The following is a 22,004-nucleotide window of genomic DNA, read 5'->3' on the forward strand; positions in this document are numbered from 1 at the left end:
CAGGAGCTGGGATAGATTCCCGACTACCAGGATTGCCTGTGTTTTCACGATTGCTATCATAAGTAGCAAGGGTATGAGAACCTGTCTCTGTTCAAGCTCACTGGCTTGCTTTGGATAACTTGTCTCCAACACTCTGCATCTGTATGCTGGAAGTAATCATTCAGCTCCCAAGATTGTCCAACTCCACGGAAGATAAAAATAGCAGTTGTTCCAATTGTTGTTGCAAGATTCCACCAAATATAGACTGATAGATCGTCACAATGATGACTAATTCTGGTTTGTTTTATTTAACTAAATAATTTCCAAACTGTCTTTCTCCCCACAGGACCCAAAGCCGTGAACAAAAATAAACAATGAAAAGCAATCCACAATCAGCATAACAAAAAAAAGCACACTTTAGAGCTTCAACTCAAGTACACACAGAGAGAGGGAATGCCTTTTAAAACAGGTGTTCTGTACCACCTCCTCCCTAATTGCCTCTGGCATGCTGTTCCACAGTGCAGGGGCAGCTACAGGCAGTTTTCGTGGAGGGTGAACAACACACCTTACAGAGAAGCACAGATTTTGCTGCACGGGCTCACACTGTGTGTCCCGGAGGGTTAAAGGCTTTAAAGAGCATTGAACCGAACCCAGAAACAGCCAGTAGAGATCCCAGAAAAGGCATAATATGAGCAAAGATGTCAGTCCCAATTAACAACAGGTTAACAACCACTTTTTGAAAAACTGCAATTTCTGAGTTGTCATCAAGGGCAGCCCCACGTGGAATGTGTATAGTACAGTCTCAAGGTTACTGTAACATGGCTAGATGGGCTGAATCCAAAAGGGGAGATAGCTTCTGGGACGAGGCATAGCTGAAAACTTGCATTTGGAGTCACGTTCAACTGTTTTTTAGTAGAAGGATTGAATCTAACAAGGCTCCTAAGCTCTGAACTGATTCTGATCTCTGAACTGAATCTGTCGGAGAAAGGCTCACCACATCCAAAGCAGGAATCACAACTCCCTCTCAGACTTCAGCCTTACCAATTAGCATCATCCCAATCTTATCTGTATTCAACCTGAGCATGTTAAGAAGAACATGCCGGGGAGTGACAATCATCTCATGGCGACCCTTTCCACAGGGCAGTCCTGCCAGGAGATGAGCAGAGGTGGTTTGCCATTAACTTCCTCTGTGAAGCAACCCCACTCTTCCTTTGTGGTCTTGTATCCAACTATGACCACAGCTGACCCTCCTGGAATCCCAACCGCTGATGAGATTGGCCCAAACTGGGCTACCTCAGCCAATGGACCACAGAACTAAGGGAATGGCTCAGCTGAGATATCCCAGCTTCCAAAGACTAATGGGGAAAAAGTGATTTGGTTTGGCTATCATCTGCATACTGGCAACACTTCACTCCAAAGCTCCAGACAATCTTATGCCTTACATAAATACTAACCAGTATGGGAATCCTGTAAAGTCCCACAGGATACCTCCCAAACAGAAGATTCTGTGTCTCGAATGTTCTATACCCTATTTGATTTTGGGGTGGGGATACTTGAGCTATTAAAGTGCTGTCCCTTCAACAGCAACTCTATGCTCCAAGTACTTCAACAAAATGACATGGTCCACTCTGTCAAAAGCAGCTGAAAGACCCAACAGAATCAGAAGGGAAGACATTTCCTCTAGTCATCTGCAGGTGTATACTGCTTTACTGTTTCCTTCTTATCGAGTAACTACTCTAATCTATATACTGTTACAACCAAGAGCCTTAAAAAATAAAGTGGATTGATAGAATGAAAGCACTGGAGCACTCCAAACATAAACGGCGTGGCTCTACATAAATCAGTTGGAAGTACGTCAGATTGAACTTCAGTGGGACTTACTTCTGGGTGAATTTGTATAGTGACAGTCTGCACAAGTGCTTGCATAAGACACCCTGCAGTTAGGAAAGAAAAAGAAAAAAACCGTAATCACTCAGACACCAGGAGACGTGCTAGCAGCAAAATAAATAAAAAGTACAGCGATTGAGCTACCACAAGGCAAAAGGGCTTGTGACACTTTGAAGACCAACTCATAATTCTACTAAAATGTACAAGCCTTGGGGCCCTTTTGAAGGCAGAAAAGAAGCATACAAGTTTAAAAATAAATACAGTTACAAGAAGGCAGCTTTAGTCCAGAAAGTTCATGGTATAATAAATAAAATACAGCAAAATTTTATTCATAATTACACAGAATAGGATTACAGCCCTACACAGACTTAAGTGTGCCTGCACCCCCTAAAACCAGTAGGTTCAATTAGATTGTTAGTTTATAAAATTCCATACCATAATGCAGTAGCTCACAGTATAATCCTCTGCTCAGTTACTCCAGTTTAAGGCCAATGAGATCAATTGGCTTAGACTGGAAAAACTCTGCATGGGATTTCACTTCATTCTTTACACTTTGGGCACCTTCTTTGCCCTTACCACATATTATTCATCATCAAATAACTTGCTCTATCTGTCTGAAATTTGGCATGGAGAATCTATCTGGAGAGGGGCATAATCTGGCATTTGGTAAATGTAGCATCTTTTTCCAAAACAAAAATATTGGCTCTTGTTCAATGGAAGATGGGGGAGAAAGCCTGAACCATAACAGAAGTGCTGTTTATCTCTGCAGGAAAATCCCAGGAGGGACGTAAATCTGGCCATTACCATCTTCCCCCAACAAGAAGGCCCAGTAATTCAGCAGTTCCCATTTTTAAAAAGTAAGGAAAATTTAAAATTACAACACTGAGTTAAACAGAAAAGTTCAGGTACTTCACAATTCACTCATGCTCCAAAACTAAACAATGGAAACCATAACCATAAACCATAGAAACAGTACAGACACTGCACAATCTGACATCCATTCTTTCCTGCGGGCATTTCACAACAATAATTCCCACATGTAACCCTCATGTAACTAAATTCTTATCAAACATTTCTCTCACACTGACATCAAGTTCAGAGTAAAAGAACTGACATTAAAATAGCAAAAAAGTGTAGCTGAGGAACGTAAGTGTGCCTGAAATGTTGGACCTGTAATTGTTGTACCGATGACACAACATAAATTGGCACTTAACTAAAATGTCCACATTTTTGGAGCATGAGTGGCTTTTAAACGCCTAAACTCATCTCTTAACATCTCTTTTTTTTGCTCTCAAGTCTCAAGGGGTTTTAAGGCAAGAGAGGTTCGGAGGTGGTTGCCACTGCCTGCTTCTGCATCATGACCCTGATATTCCTTGGAGGTCTCCTGTCCAAATACCAGCAAGGGCCAACCTTGCTTAGCTTCCAAGATCTGACAAGATCCAGCTAGCCTGGGCTATCCAGGTCAGGGCAGTGTAAATGTCAAAAGTCAAAAAGAACACAGAGGCAAGAAAAGGTGAGATCTGTTTAATGCAATTAAACTTTTTGATAAACATTCTAATTTGGTGATTTCTTGCTGGAACTTCCCTTTAAAATCCCTTTGTTGAAGAAGACTTCCAGGTCAGCAGTATAGTATAGTCCTATAAGACTGAAATGTTTTGGCACTGGTTACTGAACGCTGCCATTTCAATGCAATTCTGTGCAGAGTTACGCCAATCTAAACCCACTGATTTCAATAGGCTTAGACTAGAGTAACTGTGTAAACGACAGGTTACTGCCCTATAGGTTTTAAGCATCTTTAATTAAGTAGTCTGTGTTATCACCAATTATAACTTGCAAATAAGATAAGAGGCCTTAACGATCATGGCCTAAAACATTATCCCCTTGCCCCATTTTTATTTTAACATCCAGCCTGATGAGTTCTAGAGAATTCAGAAGCTTACACACTGTTTTATTTTATTCAGTTGCTCTTAATAAAAGGAACTTTAATAATTTTTTAAAATTGTGCTTTTCTTGTATACTTTTGAGTTTAGCATATTGGTGTCACCGACTGTAGGAACTCATGAATCTTTAACCCACTAGTTCAAATTTTCTCTCTCACCTCCTCCCACATTCAACTGAATGGAATTTCTATTTTATTTGAAATATTTATCTACATGGCAGTGCACAACAATAAGAATGAAAAGACTAAAACAACATGATAAAAGGATAAAACGCAATAAAATAATTAACAATAGCATTACCCAAAACAAGAAATCACTTATTTACTTACTTACTTCATTTATAATCCACCTTTCAGCCGGAGACTCAAGGCAGATGACAAAATTTTAAAATTAAGAACTTGATGAAGTGGCCTGCCAAACATGGTTCAATAAATGTCTTGTCTTTAAGGCGCTACAATTCTCAAATTTGTTATTAGAAAAAGCCAAGTGTTTCTTTTCCATCAGACATCACATGCGGTGTTTGCTTTGCCCAGGTTAGAATTCCTGGTCCTCTACCAGATTTCCAACCCATTTGAAGCAGCACCACCTCTGTACCTGTGGGCTGAACCATGGAATGTGGGAAGACCGGATTCTCTCTCTCTCTGAGCTACGGCCATTCGTCCTTAAGAATCCTCTCTTCATCTCCCCTCCACTTAGAAGACCAGGAGAGAAGTCCCAGAGAGGTTTAAACCTTGCGTGCGCTCTCTTTTTAAGAAATTAACCATTGGAGAAGAAAATGAAACCGTGTTTTGAAGTCCGATTCTAAACAAATTTAGACGTATCGATTTCGACTGGATCAATTTGAATGTAAATGTATCGAGGACTGTAGCCGTAGATCCCTGAACACACAACGCGGTGGGATCAGCAGGACAGGAAAGGTGATTGCCTAAATTTTGCAGACGTCGTACTTGTTTGGGAATACAACCAACGAGGGAACTGTTACGGTTGGAAAGCCTTTACTGTTCTGCCTTTACTAATTTAACACATGGCGCCACCAAACGGCGCTCTGGATGCTGCAGGAATTTTTGAAAAGGTAGAGAAGGGAGGCATCCTTCCTTTCCGAACCAGAAGGTTCCCTCCAGGGCATACAGGGGTAGGTGGCATCCTTCCCATCCTCCTGGCTCCCCCCCCTTTTGTTTGCCTATTCAAGACCACCGCCCTGGCATGTCGCCAAAATACGGGCGCGGAGCATTCGCCACTTGCCGCCACCATAGATAAGCCGGGTCGGCGGGCGGCGCTGCGGCATCCTCTCCGGCAACGACAAAAGCAGCAGTAGTTGCCTCCCTCCAGGCACCATCGCTGCCCTTGCCTCCCTCACACTGACCAAGCATTTCTAGCCAGAAGCAACAGACGTCGCCCGTGGCGCGCGAGCTGTCGGAGCTCTGCAGGGGCAGCCAGCGAGGAAGCACGCCCGCCTCTCCGCACAAACTACTCACGCCCGCCTCTCGGCCCTTTAAAATCTCCTCCTCCTCTCAGCCGGCGCCGGCTCGCCTCAACCACTCCATCTTCGATTAATTCTCCCTCTGGCTCATTTGCTCGGCGCTTGATTAGCTTGGGTCTCGCTTGGCACTCGATTTGCGCAGGCGCGGAAGTGAGTGGGCGAGAGTGTGTCTGCGCGCCCCCGGAAGCGCGTGGCCGGTGGGGCTTGCTGGGGAGGCAGACGGGTCGTGCGCGGCGCTCAGTGGCGCGCGAGTGTCTCCCCCTGGGCAGCCATGGCTGGGTTGGTGCAGGGGCCAGTAGGGAGGCTGCGGCGCCTGTGCCACCGCTATCAGGAGTACGTGAAGCAGCATCCGGCGGCGACTGCCCAGCTGGAGAGCACCGTGCGCGGCCTCTCTTACCTGCTGCCAGGTACTTGGGGACGGGGCAAGAGCCTGGGAAAAGGAGAGGCGGCGGACTCCGGAATCCGAACTGGCTCTGCTGCCTCGCCTTCTCTGCCGCGCACATTGCCATGTGCCAGATTTTTTTCCCCGGCGGGGGGGTGGGGTCCCGTGTATCTGACAGCTGTGTCAGGTAGAAGTCCGGCTGGTGAGAGAGATGATGGGCACAATCACCTCCTGAATTTCTGCATTTTTGCAGTTTTTAAATGCATGGGAATCCTGCCAAGACAAAAGCTAGCGACCCAAAACAGGGATAATTCTTAGGGTTTGGTTGTAGGATCGCAGCCATGATTTTGTAGAGATCTTTTGTTTACAAGCCTTTCCCAGGAGCCGATCTCCCAGTGTTTCAGTAAGCCCACTGTCGCCCTCTCCCCCTGTGTCTCTTCACATATGCAGAGTAACCTCGGAGTTACTTTTGTGGGATCCAAGGCAAATCTGGGGAAACTAAACATTTCAGATGCCAGTTTGAAGAATCTGGATTAAACATTGCATTTGCTTTCACAGTTGGTCAGTACTGTTCTGGTGGCTGAGCACAAGATAAAGAGCAAGAGCTGGATGATGTCAATAGCCCTCTCTCAGTTTTTGTTCCCAACATTACAAGTATACTGCCTCTAAACATGGTGGTTCAATTTAACTGTCATGGTTAATAGATCTATCCTTCATAAACTTGTCTGCACTCCTGAAACTATCTGAACTTAAACCTATCTAAACCATGGCTGAGCGCAAGATAAAGAGCAAGAGCTGGATGAAGTCAATAGCCCTCTCTGTTTTTGTTCCCAACATTACAAGTATACTCTAAACATGGTGGTTCCATTTAACTGTCATGGTTAATAGATCTGTCCTTCATAAACTTGTTTGCACCCCTGAAACTATCTGAACTTAAACCTATCTAAACCACTCAACATCCTTACAACTTGTGTCAGTAAATTTAATAAGGCAGTTGTGTATGATGTCAGTCCTGAAAATGCCAGTTGATTTTTATGGTATGACTGTGATATTTTGGTGTTATATGACAGGTTGAAGCATTTCTCTATTACTATCTCCACACCATTTATAATTTTATAAACCTCTTATGGTGGACCCCTTTAGTCCCCCTCCCAGAAAACCTTTCAAAGACCCAAATAAATTAGCCCGTTGTTTTAGGACTCAGAATCTCCTTGATTTTTATGGTATGACTGTGATATTTTGGTGTTATATGACAGGTTGAAGCATTTATCTACTATCTCCACACCATTTATAAATTTATAAACCTCTTATGGTGGACCCCTTTAGTCCCCCTCCCAGAAAACCTTTCAAAGACCCAAATAAATTAGCCCGTTGTTTTAGGACTCAGAATCTCCTGATCATTTTGATTATACTTTTTACAGCTATACAAGTTTTCTTTGTGATATAAGTCTATATTCAAAATCCTTGCAACACCATCAATTTATGAAATAGTTATATAAAATTGCTGGTGTATTCTGAATTGCTTTCTGAATAATAACAAAGCATTTTGTCTGCTTCACTGTCTTGATGTTTATGTAGAGTTACCTCTGATGACTCTCAAGGGTCCCTTTCCTGGTTAGACTCAGCTAGTTCAGGTGCTGCCAGCAAATGTGAAATCTACATTTGCTTACATTGCATCTTACTTGCCAATTTTGTTGTCCATTCAGCAGTTTGAGGAGATCCTTCACAGTCCCCTTGTGCTTTCTCCATTCTTAATAATTCAATGTCATTTGTAAATTTGGCCTATCTCACTGTAAGTTAAATGGCGCCGTCTCCAATATAGATCCTTGGGGAACCCCATTGCTTATTTACATCCATAGCAAAACTGTATTTTCTGATCCTCTGCTGTTTGTTCTTTAACTATTTTCTGGTCCATAAGAAGTTTTGTCCTCTGATCTTATGACTTAGAAGTTTACTTAGGATCCTTTGTTGAGGAACATTGTCAAAAGTTTTTGAAAGTCTGCACATTGAATAGGATCAACCCTATTCAGGTAAGAGGAGCCTTGCATGGCTTAGGATGTGATTATTTCAAGGTAATGTGATAATGTAGTGTGGTTACAACACAACCCATCTTCCAATTAAGAATTTTTTTCACCCTGTATACATGACATTGCCCTTTTGCTTGCAGGAATCTGTTTCAAGCCATATTAGGCCTCCTCTAGCTCTTTCAGTTACATTACATGTACGGGGTCTATCAGTTCAGTTAGCCTTTATTGGCATATAACACCACTGTAAACATTAATATAAATAGGTAAAGGTAAAGGTTCCCTTGCTCGAAAGCCAGTCGAGTCCGACTCTAGGGTTGCGGTGCTCATCTCCGTTTCAAAGCCGAAGAGCCAGCGCTGTCCGAAGACGTTTCCGTGGTCATGTGGCCGGCAGGACTAAACACCAAGGCGGGGGAACCATATTACAAAACACATAATTTTATAAAATACATCAATTAATTGAACCAAATGACAGCTGCCACCTGGTCCATGTTAGCTATGAGCTTGATCATGAAAATATATTTAATAAGGTGCTGGTATTGATCTTTAAAGCCTTACATGGTTTGAGGCTAGCATACCGGAAGGACCACTTTCTCCCCTATAAACCTACCTAACTACTACAGTCATCTTTGGAGGCTCTGCTTTGGGTGCCCTGCCAATTGAGGCTAGACAGAGGGCAACCTGAGAATGGGCTTTCTTGGTTATGGTGCTGAAACTCTGGAACTCTCTCCCCAGGGAGATTCATTTAGGGGAACCATATTACAAAACACATAATTTTATAAAATACATCAATTAATTGAACCAAATGACAGCTGCCACCTGGTCCATGTTAGCTATGAGCTTGATCATGAAAATATATTTAATAAGGTGCTGGTATTGATCTTTAAAGCCTTACATGGTTTGAGGCTAGCATACCGGAAGGACCACCTTCTCCCCTATAAACCTACCTAACTACTACAGTCATCTTTGGAGGCTCTGCTTTGGGTGCCCTGCCAATTGAGGCTAGACAGAGGGCAACCTGAGAATGGGCTTTCTTGGTTATGGTGCTGAAACTCTGGAACTCTCTCCCCAGGGAGATTCATTTTTCTCCCTCTATCATTGTCTTCAGCCAGCAGATGAAAATTTTTCTACTATGTTTGGTGTTCCTCATTAACACTTATTAGCTCTCCCCTCTCTTTGTGTGGATTTAGATGTCTATGGGTTTACATATTTTATTTAATTACTTCAATTATATGTGTGTGTATTTAGGTATTTTATTTAATTACTTCAATTATATGTGTGTGTATTTAGGTGTTTTTGTGTGTACATTTTTGAAATGTTTTAGTGTTTGCCACTGTGGGAACTATGAATTGGGTGGAAAGGTGGCATAGAAAATGTTTAAATGAATAAAATAACAAGAAAGAAACAATTCGTTAGTAGTTCATCAAGAAGAACTGTGTTTAAACTGTTTTTTTATTGTATTGTTAGAGTGATGGGATCATAGTGGCCCCAATAGCTGTCAAACATGATGGAAAAAACCTTGGGATTTCTTTTCTAGAGAACTATGGCAAAAAGACCCTAATTAAGGAAGAAGACCTCAGAGAAAGGTCTCTTCTCATTGATGGGTCTGCATTAGCTCTCTTGAGGCATTAATGGAATTCAGAACTCAGGGGTCATTAAGGGTTCTGTAGAGAACCTTGGCCTGAGGACTGGTTGAATATTGTGTTGGCTTCTTTAGGTAAGAGGGTGATTTTCCTCAGAAATGCTGCTTGACTGTTTTTAGAAGATTATGGAATAGTGACTTACACCTCGCCTATGCTGATTTTCCAGGTCGGTTCTCTGACTCTCATGAACTTTCTGAGCTTGGTAAGTAAGGCTGGAGAATTTATCTCTGTGTTTATTTACTTCATTTATACCTCACCTTTCTCCCCAGTGCAGACCCAAAGTGGCATAAATTGTTCTCTCCTCCATTTTATCCTCTCAACAATCCTGTGAGATGGGCTGAGAGTGTGATTGATCCCAGAACACCCAGCAAACTTCTGTGGCAGAACAGAGAACACTGCAGCGTCTCACTATACCACACTGGCTGCAGAGCCCCCAAACTTTCTTACGTAGATGCTGCTGGGCATTATCAGGTGAAATAGGCGTGAACCAGTTCTCCTAAGGAGAAAGATAATGTGAAAGTCAGGATTATTCAGTGGTTGCTAAAGGTTTGGGGTGAAGTAAGTGTAATCTTGGCCTTGGCCCAGGACAAGACAGATTCTAGTTCCTGCTTACCCATGAAGCTCAGTGTGTGACTTCTGTAAGTGTTGTTGTTAGTATGATACAGAGAAAAACTTAGCGTATTCTTTTCTGAGCACCTAAGCTCTTGGTCACATGAAACAGCCACTTTCACTAAAGAAAGCCTGAACAAGCTGGTGTTGCCATTGAGACAGGAGTTAAAGAGAAGCTGCAGGAGTAAGGATTCTTTTTTTGAAAGATGAATAAGTGAAAATTGCCCAAGTAGGGCTACTGTCTGCCATCAAGAGAGAAATTACTTCTTGTCTAGAAAGCAGAGCAGAAGAGAATTTCAGGATATCCCACATGGGCTGAGAGTGTGATTGATCCCAGAACACCCAGCAAACTTCTGTGGCAGAACAGAGAACATTGCAGCGTCTCACTATACCACACTGGCTGCAGAACCCCCAAACTTTCTTATGTAGATGCTGCTGGGCATTATCAGGTGAAATAGGCGTGAACCAGTTCTCCTAAGGAGAAAGATAATGTGAAAGTCAGGATTATTCAGTGGTTGCTAAAGGTTTGGGGTGTAATCTTGGCCTTGGCCCGGGACAAGACAGATTCTAGTTCCTGCTTACCCATGAAGCTCAGTGTGTGACTTCTGTAAGTGTTGTTGTTAGTATGATACAGAGAAAAACTTAGCGTATTCTTTTCTGAGCACCTAAGCTCTTGGTCACATGAAACAGCCACTTTCACTAAAGAAAGCCTGAACAAGCTGGTGTTGCCATTGAGACAGGAGTTAAAGAGAAGCTGCAGGAGTAAGGATTCTTTTTTTGAAAGATGAATAAGTGAAAATTGCCCAAGTAGGGCTACTGTCTGCCATCAAGAGAGAAATTACTTCTTGTCTAGAAAGCAGAGCAGAAGAGAATTTCAGGATATCCCACTTTGTCTTCCTTGAATGTGAGGATCTGTATAAGAAATTGTACAAGTATGTCTGAGCAGTAGAGAATTATGGTGCAGCCTCCTGAATAACTGTTTGAGGAACATAAGGATATAACAGCAATTGTGCTTTCTTGGTCCGATCGAGTACAGCATCCGACATCTACACACTGGACAACCAGATTCCCCAGGAAGGCCTTTGTGCTGGGTAGCGAGGCCAAAGTCTGTCCAGTTTTGCCCCTCTGCAATTGTATCTCAGAAGTTGCTGCCTCTAAGCACAGAAGTTCCATTTAGTTGTTGCTAATAGCCATTGATAATTTTGCTCTCCATGAGCTAGTGGCTGTCACAATATCTTTCCACAATCCAATCACACTCTTGAGTGAAGAAATACTTCTTTTTCTTTATGCTGAATCTACTGTCTGTCCCCTTCATTGGGTATTCAGAGTTCTAGTATCATGAGAGAGGAAGAAAGAAATTTTCTCTCTGCATAGGCTGCAGAAAATGGATTATTTTATAGACCTCTATCATGTCCCGCCCTTAGAGCCAAACTAAACGTGATGGTGGCCACATGTCCATTCTGTAGCAGCTGCAGCCATTTAAAAAAGCAATTGTACTTCTTTAAAAAGTGCCCCAAGGCCCTGATCTGAATTGGCTGCATTGTGCAGTGGTCCCAGGATCTCGTGTTTCTCACCTCTTGGTCTGTTATAAAATTTCAGATCCCCGCATTCCTTATTTCTGTTGTTTATGGCTGAACTTGATGTAACTATGTTGGAAGGCTTTGAAATGACTGCATTTGGGCCGTCTCCAAGGCTTCTGATACTGTGTTCCTGGGAAATGACACCACTCTTAATTCAGATGCTTTATTGCCATGGTACATCCTGCCAGTATTTCTAATCAGCTCACCAGGATGTCTGCCAAGTAGTAGCTGGTACTGCAGTATGCAGATGATAGTCAGATCCATAGTCCTTAGCATTTGTTTTTCATTATTGGCTAATCCTGATCTGCTTTGCCTCTATCAATTTTTGTTTTGTTTTGCAACCTCCATACTTCTTTATGTTTGCTTGGGGCTCATAGTCTACTGTAGAGCAAAGCTGTTGAGAAGGATATGCACAGAGTGCAGCTATTCTGCAGTACTGTGCAGGATGGTAAAGTTGAGGGCATAAAGTAAGGGCTCATACCAAGGCAACATTGATCTGGCCCAGATTTCTGTTTCTTTACCTTGGACTGGGGAGGAGGGCCCAGGCAGTTGTCAACTTCTGTGCTACGGATGAAGCTGGGAAAGGAGACAGCAGTGAGGACTGACCCTCCAGAACGATTGTTCCTTTTGAAAGAGAAAAGGTTTTGATCGGGAGGAGGATCTGGTTTCTTTTCCAGTTTACAAACAGCAGTAATTTTGTCTCTCTCTTTTACCTTTCTTAGTGTATTCTGCCTCCAATTTGCTGGTGTTGCTGAATGACTGGATCCTTCGGAAGGAGTTGCACCAGTCCCTTCCTGTGGTAAGAATCCCCTCTCAGCTAGAGGAGGGAGGAGGTGGCGGCGGCAGGCAGTCTGCTTTCCCCACCCTTGGTGGCTAGAACTCTGCTCTGGCTTCCTCCACTCTGTTGGTGCTTGGGGTCTAAGCTTGCCGTGATGTCTCAGGCATTTGCCAGCCCTTCTATGTCTTGCAGTTGTAGCATGGGTAGGAAAGGGGCCACAGCACTCAGGAAGAGGATTGAATGGCCTTATGTCCTTGCACAGCTGTTTCATTGTTTCGTATAGACTGTGTTAGGGTGGCCTGTTTCTCTGCCCATCAAGTGATCATTTGAATGGGCTGACATTGACTTGGATGCCAGGCTGTTCTGTTGGTTGGCTTTGTGTGGAAAGATCTTGGCTTGTTACTTTTTGGGGGCCCCAGCAGAATCCTCATGCTGGGATTTGAGAGAGAAATGAATGGAAGCCAGCTCAGACTCCTCTCCTGTCTCTTGCTTTGCAGTCACTTCCCCAGCAGAAGCTGCTGACATGGCTGAGCGTCCTCGAGTGCATGGAAGTCTTTGCGGAGATGGGAGCTGCCAAGATGTGGGGTGAGACTGGCCGATGGGCCATCATCGTCCTCATCCAGCTTGCCAAGTAAGTACTCAGTGGGGGAAAGAGGGAGATGTTGCTTGAAGGTCTGTAGATTGAAGGTAAAAGAAAGTGGGGGAAAGAGGGAGATGTTGCATAATGAATGACAAGACCCCACAGGCCTCTTGTTTGAAGGTCTGTAGATTGAAGGTAAAAGAAGGAGGGGATGACAAAGTAAACATGAAATTAAGCAAACTCCGGAGCATGGTGGAAGACAGGAGGGCCTGGCGTGATGTGGTCCATGGGGTTGCAAAGAGTCGGACTTGACTGTGCGGCTGAACGACAACAAAAAATGGTTCAGTTGCCACAACAAAGGTTGTGGGGGAGGGCACCTGTCAGGTGCTGTTGGGTCTTGGGGTATTACTTTGGGCTGGAGCATCATTCCTTTTCTAACAGGACTTGCCTTTAGGCATTGAAAGCCACACAGCTGCTCCGAGCCTTGTCCATTCACTCCCGTCCAGTGTATTCTTCACTTAGGCTTTGTTGCTCTCTACCTTTTCATCCAGCAATTATAGTTGGGAGTTCTGTCATCCAGTTCTCTGCCCACTCACACCTCCTGTGTGTGGTTCTGGAAGCCTTGAATGTCTTTATTTTGGCCCTGGGGATGGTGTGGGTGGGCTCAGAGGAAGACCAATACCATGGCAGGATGTTTGGCCACATGCATGGGAATGACCAATTAAATAGGCAAAAGAAATATCTGGTCCAAAGTGTGTTTCATCCTAAGCGGATCTACTGATGCTGCTCAGGGCTGCTTTACACATCCCTTGTGCTGTTGGCAGACCTGCCTGCTTTTGCAGTCTGTGGTCAGTGCTTACATTAAGCTGTTTGTCCTGATCACTGTGGTTTTGGCCTGTAAGTCACTACCAATGTTCCCTCTAAGCTGAGTTAGTGTGAGCTAGCTCACACTAACTCAGCTTAGAGGGAACATTGGTCACTACTGATAATTTTGTGCATTTATGAAGGTTAGACAGCCTATTTTGAGCCTGGGTTGGAAACAAGCCCTTTCCAAGCTGGGTCACAAATGCAAGGCTTGTGTGAATTGTCTGCCACAGCAAAATGCAGCTGTGTATTTTTCCAGCATCTTGGCTGTGAAGCTGCAGCTTCCAGTGCATGCCTGACGCTTTCAGCTCACGATTTGCTCTACCCCACAGAGCCATCCTGCGCCTCCTGCTGTTGCTCTGGTACAAAGCTGGCATCCAGACATCTCCTCCCATTGTACCACTGGACCGGAGACAGTCATTGCAGCAGGGAGGTGAGTCACATGCGTCACAAACTGCAGCCATTTTGGTGAGGGATGGAAGGAAGTTTTGGATGCAGCTCAGCTGAATGATGTTCATATCTGCTAGCCTCAAGGGGGAGGAATTCTTTTTGAGTAACAGTCTTTAGTAGTAGGTTTTTGAGTAGTTTAATCAACAGAAAAGCTCCAGTTTTTCCTTGTATTGCTTTGTTAGCACCTGGTTCTACTGATTCTCTGCCTGCAGTCATTGTTGGGCTGAAACCTGAAAGCAGTGGGTGCACATAGTGATAAAACAGAGAGCATCTGGGAGGTGATTTGTGATGTAAACTATTAGTGGGTGGTCACAACATTAAAGAGGAGTTGGAGGAGGCTTATGGAGCCATGGCTAAGACAGGTCATACCCAAAGGATTTCTGAAATGTGGGAGTTCCTGTAGCCTGAGCTCTAATTCCACTGGTTGTACAGCTGATGGGAGTCTGCTATGGGCCCAAAATACAGAGGATTCTTACTACCTTCTACCAGAATCCCTGCCCCACATCCTTTAGTGCAGCATTGTGCCACACAAGTCCTACTCATGCCCCGCCTTTACATTGCGCCACACCAGAGGCTGACCTCGCTGCCCCTCACAGGTTCTGTGGAATTCCTGTTGGCCCTCGTTGATGAACAGGAGTGGCTAGGGGCTCTCAGTGTGTGGATCCATCCATTGTGTTCAGTAAAGCTTGAAGCCTTCCTTCAACTTAACTGGCTCTTTAGGTAAGAGGAAAGCTTCAGACTTTGCTGGATCTACCCTGGTATACCTTTTGGAAGAGCATCTTTAGGGTTGCCAGTAGGTTGGGAGGAAAAGTCCTGTTCCTTTAGTAGAGACTTAATGTCTGGAAATAAGCAAGCTCTTCAGGGCATGGAGGTAAATAGCATCACCTGGTAAATAACATTTGATTAAACCTCTGTTAAAGGAACAGGACATTTTTTCCTCCAGGCAGTTGACAAGTTTACTTATAGCAGAATCTTCTGCTGAGTTGTTTTGGCGAGTGCTGGCAAAATGGGAGCCAGTTTTTGATTTCATCATCTCTTCCCAAGCCCATGTGTTGACTGTTCTTGACAGGTGAATGGATGTCTTATCCTGAGCAAAGTAAAAGCTGCAGGGAGGGTTTCACCCCAAGCCTAGTCTTTGGTCTAATATGCCTCTCTCCTGACAGACACAGAGGGCAACTCAACCGGCAAGGAGCAGATATATGTGGGGAAGCGCTCTAGCCGTGTTATGAGGTGCCTTGAAAGCAGTAAGTATTTTCTTGAGTCTGTCTCCTGTCTTTTGCATAGGGTGAGAATAGACTGTGGTATGCTTTGCCGAATTACAAGGGTAAAAACTGTAAGTGTGTCAGTAGCAGTGCTAATACCTGATATGCAGCGTGGAAAAACAATTTATTTACTGACTTCATTTATTCCTTGCCTTTGCCCCCAGTGGGGACCCATACTAGCTGAGTAGTCTTTGGATGGTGGAAGGTTGTGTGCTGAATCACAGAATTTATGAATGTACGTCTACCTACCCTCTCCCCCCCCCCATTGGGCACCCAAAGTGGCTGACCACATCAGTCTTTCCTCCTCTGTTTTACCCTTACAACGACAGCAACCCTGTGGGGGAAGTTAGGTTGAGAGAGAGTGTCTGTCCCAAGGTCACCTAGCAAGTTTCCACAGCAGAGTGGGGATTTGAGCTCAAGTCTCCGAGATCCTAATCTGTAACCACTTACACCATACTTGTTGCTCATGCAAAGTGTGCTTACCTTTCATACAAAACCAGTTGTTTTGATTTCAGCCCCATCTCTGCACTCCAGACACTGGGGAGCACCTCAGCAACGGGAGGAGAAGCAGAACCAAAGAGCCATGGAGCTGGACCAGCCTCCGACCCCTTTGAGCGTCCAGGAAACCATTGCGGAATCTATTTATGTGACTAGGCCGCTGCTCCACTGTATCCTGCTCTGGCTTCCAATGGACCTTGCAGTGTATCCTGTATGCCACTAGATAGAGCTGCAGCCTCAGTGTACAGTTTCCCAATCCTTCATGTTAAATGGGCGTGACTCTCAGGAAAGCTTCAGCTTTGCGTCTGTCAGCGGGCTGGAAGATCGTCTCCTATTGCCCTCTCCTGTTGTGCTGACACAGCATAATAGCTGCTGTAACCCCTTCAGGCTTGGAGAGCCATTCTGTTTCCACAGGCATAGCAATTTTCTCATTCCAGTTAATTCCTTAACCTTTGTTCTTAGTACTAAGTTTAGGGCTTTGGGGACAGAGATCATGGAAACCCTGGCTCATGTCAGGATTCTTGGATATCACAAGGTCAGTTTGGAGAAAAGGACTTTTGTATCTCAACTCTTTCCCCACATGTTGTAGCACAATTAGCGGCAATGACCAGCCCATTTATTCACAACTAAAAAGGGGGAGAAACAGCATTACTGTAAGTAACTGGAGAAATGTGGAGGGAGGAGTTAATCTTTTGCAACAGATGGGCCTGTCTGGTAGTTTTTCTGCACACTCTAGAGATTCCTGTGGCTGAGCTTGACATGAACCATGATGGAATCTGTTTTTGCTGCCAGGGTTCAATTTTGGAACATATAGTAGCCATACTGGCCCTTTGTGTGAGAGACACAATTTGTTTACTCAAGTTAGTATAGAGAACCCAGACAACATAGTTGCCGCATAATTGCATCCCAGTGTTTTGCTTTCTTGAAGCCTTGCAGCACCAGCCTCTCACATGTGCAGTGTTGAGATACCTGTCTAGTGGAATGATCCAAGAGGTAGTTGGTGAGATGGTGGGTGTGGGCTGGTTGTGCTGCCAGTGAGCTTTCTTTCCCCCTGCTGCCTTTGATCATATGCAAAGTTCTTACCGGCAATAGATTTGACTAGCACTACAGGGAAGTGCTTTTGCACCAGAAAGCTTGGCTCCCAGGCAGTCTTGAGGCCTAGTAGTTCTCCTGTCATTATTGGGCAAGGGGGTGAGGTTTCCTTTCTTAGGAAGAATGAAAAATGAAAGGAAGCCCCACACGTGTTGACACATGCCAAGGCACCGAGGCTGCTGCTTTATGACTCTGTGCCTGTCCTTCTGCAGCTTGAGTTTACTGAGTGACGTGAAAGAGCTGAACAAGCGTGAGCGCCTGGAGCTGAGGCGACGGACTATCTTGCTGCTGTACTACCTGCTGAGATCTCCCTTCTATGACAGATACTCAGAGTAAGGATGCCAGGCTGGTTTCTGCTCTCTCTCTCTCTCTAAAGAGAGAGAATTGCCCCTCTCTAAAGGGAACCGTGTGATTTCTGGAGGAGCTGGGTGCTCTGGCCCCTTGGAACCTGTGGCTTGTGAGCATTCATTGTTCTGAAAGATTGCGTCTGCTGCTGGGTTTCAAGGGGCTTTTTCCAATAGGGCAAGATTCCACCCCCAGGAGCCTGTTTTATCTTCTCTTTCCTTAGGGGCAGGATCCTCTTTTTGCTGCGCTTGCTGGCAGATTACGTCCCTGGAGTTGGCTTCGTCACACGTAAGTAGGTGGTTACTGTACTGGGATGGAAGTCATAGGAGAGGATCCTTTACCAGCCTTGGGTCAAATGTGCATGTTCATTTTAAAGGAACCTTCCAATTGCCATGTGTTGAAATATGGGTTGGTTGAAATGTATGGCTAGACGCAGGGCTGGAAAATTTCCAGGCACCAGAAAACTGCTGGTACCTGGAAATATAAAATATCATATAATATTATTTTTTAAATATTTCCTTTGATGTGTATAGGGCTTGCTACCTAAATATGCTATAATAATTTGGGGGAATAGAAACCATTTCTTTTGGCATTGGTGGGAGAAAATGACTGGTAACCTTAATGCAGCTTTTGCTGGCATTGCCTGCCATTACTACGGAAAGTTCTATAGTCAGGAGCGGTAGCAGTGGAAGATTGTGTAGTGAGTCGCATAATTTTTTAGTATATTACCCCACTTTCCCCCAGTGGGGACCAATCTTCCCTCTAAGCTGTGGAGTCCTGTGAGCAGAAATTCTACTTTGTGGGCTACTGGCATTAAAGTTGTGAGCAGGTAGTTTGGCTGCTGTATAAAATTAGTTTGCTCTGGAGCCATCTTTCCTGAGCTAAGACAAAAATGTGTGAGCTGGAGGCTAAAAAACTGTGAGCTAGCTCACACTAACTCAGCTTAGAGGGAACACTGGTGGGGACCTAAGTGGCCTAGAGTGACTGTCCCAAGGTCACCCAGCAAGCTTCCATGGCAGAGTGGGGATTTGATCTTGGCTCTCCCAGATCGTCTGACAGTCTAAGCGCAACACCAGGCTGGCTCTGCAGGCTTTTTACAGCTGCAGTTCTCCTCCTTCCAACCACTCTTCCTCTTGGAAGGTGAGATTCCATCACGGGGGACTGATTGCTTAGGGACTGAGCAGTGCTAAGGTGTATTCTTTTAGCCAGCAGAAGGTGGTCATTTTCTCTGCCTTGCAGGTCCTCCCCTTAACCGTGGTCCAGCAGCGATTCCTATGCCTGAGCACAGGGAAAGATGGAGGAAGGCAGAGTTGTGCGAGTTAACACGTACATGTTACTGTCTACACTCACTGTTTTCTCCCCCCCATTTCAGGGCCACTGATGGATTACTTGCCAGCCTGGCAGAAGATATATTTCTACAACTGGGGTTGACCTGGCATAATTGTGGAGTCTGGAGCTGGGATGGCTCAAGCCGAGAGCAGGATCTTGCAGTGACAGGAGGCCCTTATGCCAAGGGAACCAGCTGTGGGGACCTAGAAAATAAATATGTCTTTTTGCATCTTATGCCAATGATTGCAGAGATTCCTGTACAGGGAAGAGGAAGGGCTCTTCTAATGTCTCATTTTTCTCTCTCTTTAAAGAATCTTCTTGTGAACTGTGAACTCCACATAGTGTGGGACTTAAAGAATCTATGCTACTCCCCTTTCCATTCTGGGGTAACTGGTTTCAGAGCTGGTGGGGGGACCCTTTTTGTACACATTTTGTATGGCTGCAAGTTAATAAAGCCGGGAGTCGGCAGTGCTTTCGGGCTGGTTGATCTGGTCTCTTCTATATTGGCAGGTGTTTACCTCCTTGCTTCCAAGCCAGGCAGTTGGACACCTGGATGCATTCCCCCCCCCCATCTCAGAGACAGGCATGGAAGTGTGTGTTTGTGTGGGGGAACTAGGGCTGTCTCTTTAGGGTTGCTGTATTCTTAGAGTATCTTGCATTTCTGTTTAAAAGGATCTCTACTAGCAGATGTTGTTGCAAAGGCCCCTGGGTAAACTGCTGCCAGTAGAGACTATATTTCTTCATTTAAAATGTTTATATCCCACTTTTCTCCCCCATCAGAGCTGCCTACATCATTAAAGCCAGCTAAAATCTCACACAAATTCAGATAACAAGAAGAGAGCAAGTTGTTTTACCTGATCATGACGACTGACCCCCACGTATAGGCCACCGAAAGCGTGTCAGAAAAGCTCTGCAAAACAGAGGGGCCTCAGAAAGCCCATTCCATAAGACAGGAGCAGAAACAATTCCCACCCATTTGAGTGGAGGGAACTGTTAAGAATCCTTGGCCTGATAATGGGAGCTGCCTTGTAGGCACATATGGACGGAGGCCATCCCACAGTCCGCATGGTCAAAGCAATGGTATTCCCCGTAGTCATGTATGGCTGCGAGAGTTGGACTATAAGGAAGGCCGAGCGCCGAAGAATAGATTCTTTTGAACTATGGTGCTGGAGAAGACTCTTGAGAGTCCCTTGGACTGCAAGAAGATCAAATCAGTCAATCCTAAAAGAAATCAACCCTGACTGTTCCCTGGAAGGCCAGATAATGAAACTGAAGCTCAAATACTTAGGCCACCAAATGAGAAGGGAGCACTCACTGGAGAAGACCCTGATGCTGGGAAAGATTGAAGGTCAAAGAAGACGGGGACGGCAAAGGATGAGATGGTTAGACAGTGTCATAGATGCAACGAACATGAAATTGAGCAAACTTTAGAGGACGGCGGAAGGCCTGGCGTGATCTGGTCCATGGGGCCGCGAAGAGTCGGACTCGACTGTGCGACTGAACAACAGCAACATCCCACAGAACTGAGGGTACCTGGCCATGAGGGTTGACAAAATACATTGAACTGAATGCACAAGCAAGTTGGCAGCCAATTTATTGATCATAAACTTGGGCTGACACAATCAAAACAACTGTGGTCAACAATCTAGCTGCTTCATTCTGCACTGCAGTTTGTGTTGTCTTCAGGAACAGGCCCCTACAGTAGACCAGTTGAGATAGAGAATATTGAAATAAATGGACCAATAGTCTGGCTTCAACTCATAGAGAAACCGTTGAAGGGCCATAGATCGGTGTGTGTGTGGGGCAGTGCTGTATGCATCTTTCAAGGCCCTTTCTCTCTTTTTTGGTTATATCATACATTCTTGGATTAAGCATAACATTAAAAGGTATGTTAAAGCTCATATTAAGCCATTGCTCCTCTGGCTGCAGACTCAAAACCTTTCCTGTCTAAAAGACTTTTGTCTTCACTAGCACATTCAAGGCATACATATACAGCACTGCTTCAGTTGGCGAGGGAGTGAACACCCCCTTTGGCTAACCCAGGCAGTAAGCCCAGAATGCTCTTGGGTACTCTTTGCCTTGGCCTGGCTCCAGGGGTCCATATGTGTCTCAGCTGGAGCTTAGTATATCAGGGTCTGAGGCTGCTGGTGTTTTCCCTCTGCTGGTCTGCTAAAGTTTCCTGCCATCTCCTTTCTCTTGCAAGGGTATTGACTTTCACAGCTTGCAGACTGCCCCATTAATGGGTGATGTGGCTTTGCAGAACAAAAGCTGGCTGCTGAGGGGCTGGCAAAACAGGAGAAAGGCCTCAGGAAATTAGTTGATGTTGGGTTACACGAGGTTCTCAACAAATGAAATGTAAAGGCCAGAACTGCTGTATAGGTCAGGTAACCCAGAATGGGCAAGTATCCAAGCAAATAATGAAGGCCTTAACTAGAACTCTGCCTGGGCTGCTGTATATGAGGCACTTTGTGGTGCCCTCCCACTCGGTTACACACTGGCATTTCGTCTATTGTTGCTAATCTTCCTGTGAATGCACATTTGCCGGCAAAACGAGCTTTGGGGCCTCTTTAATGTATTTGTGTGTGGCAGGCTGCCTGTACTGTTTTGCCATGAGTCAGTTTTGAAGTCTCGGCAGTTTTCTGGAGACAGAATGAGAATGCTCAGCTTGTTATAAATATCCCTAAAAACAAAACCTACCCGGGCTGGCAATACTATTTCCTATAAAATTTTCATCTACTAAAGTAAATATTTGCACAGTGAAGGAAGACTAGCAATACTCCAGCTGGGCATTTAAGCAAGCTCAGTAAAGAAGAAGAAATAATGTTGGTTTGACTCTATCACAGGGGAGAAACACAAGGGAAATGGTGTTGGGGTGTGGACAATCCATGAAGACAGCTGATAGCCCATCCACACTTGAACATAGATGTAAGATGGGGAAAATTCAACAGGCACAGCTGTTCCAAGCATACAGGTGCTATGATGTCAGTTTTGGCTGTAGAATTTCTGCCTGTTACAAAAGTGTTATATCTTTTTTATTAAGACCAGCTACAATAACAAATAATGAGCTCAAGCTTTTAAATTCCTCAGAACTATTCATCAGGCTGAATGTTAGGTGCAAAAAAAAACGGGGGGAGGGAGAAGCTCCAGTGTGAAGATGGAAGAGCTCAAAGTCTGCTGTTTGTGGCTATTTTAAAATAGAGATGAGGAAATGGCTGCAGGCCTAAATTGATGACATAGCAGTGGATTCCCCCCCCCCCCCCCGGAAAAACCCCCCCCCCACAA

The 22,004-nt window shown here is 44.7% G+C and overlaps 2 protein-coding genes across 2 annotated transcripts in view; one reads left to right on the forward strand and one right to left on the reverse strand.

Annotated features, from left to right (window-relative positions):
• LOC107107440 overlaps positions 1-5,795 on the reverse strand; it is a 21,679-nt gene extending 15,884 nt beyond the window's left edge. Inside the window, exons 1-2 of the mRNA XM_015407779.1 lie at positions 5,684-5,795; positions 1,861-1,913 (exon numbers count right to left, since the gene is read on the reverse strand). Of these exons, the coding sequence (XP_015263265.1) occupies positions 1,861-1,913; positions 5,684-5,795 (165 nt within the window). The remainder of the gene's footprint in view (positions 1-1,860; positions 1,914-5,683) is intronic.
• Positions 5,452-19,193, forward strand: PEX16 (peroxisomal biogenesis factor 16). The gene is made up of 11 exons (XM_015409376.1): positions 5,452-5,693; positions 9,502-9,537; positions 12,247-12,323; positions 12,800-12,933; positions 14,079-14,179; positions 15,360-15,440; positions 15,974-16,126; positions 16,419-16,491; positions 17,261-17,380; positions 17,617-17,681; positions 18,766-19,193. The coding sequence occupies exons 1-11, from the start codon at positions 5,558-5,560 to the stop codon at positions 18,822-18,824; spliced, it is 1,035 nt and encodes a 344-aa protein (XP_015264862.1). The 5' UTR covers positions 5,452-5,557; the 3' UTR covers positions 18,825-19,193.
• The last annotated feature ends 2,811 nt before the right edge of the window (positions 19,194-22,004 follow it).

The sequence above is a fragment of the Gekko japonicus genome, unplaced genomic scaffold (assembly GCF_001447785.1).
Source record: "Gekko japonicus isolate JY-2015 unplaced genomic scaffold, Gekko_japonicus_V1.1 scaffold84, whole genome shotgun sequence".
NCBI lineage: Eukaryota > Metazoa > Chordata > Lepidosauria > Squamata > Gekkonidae > Gekko > Gekko japonicus.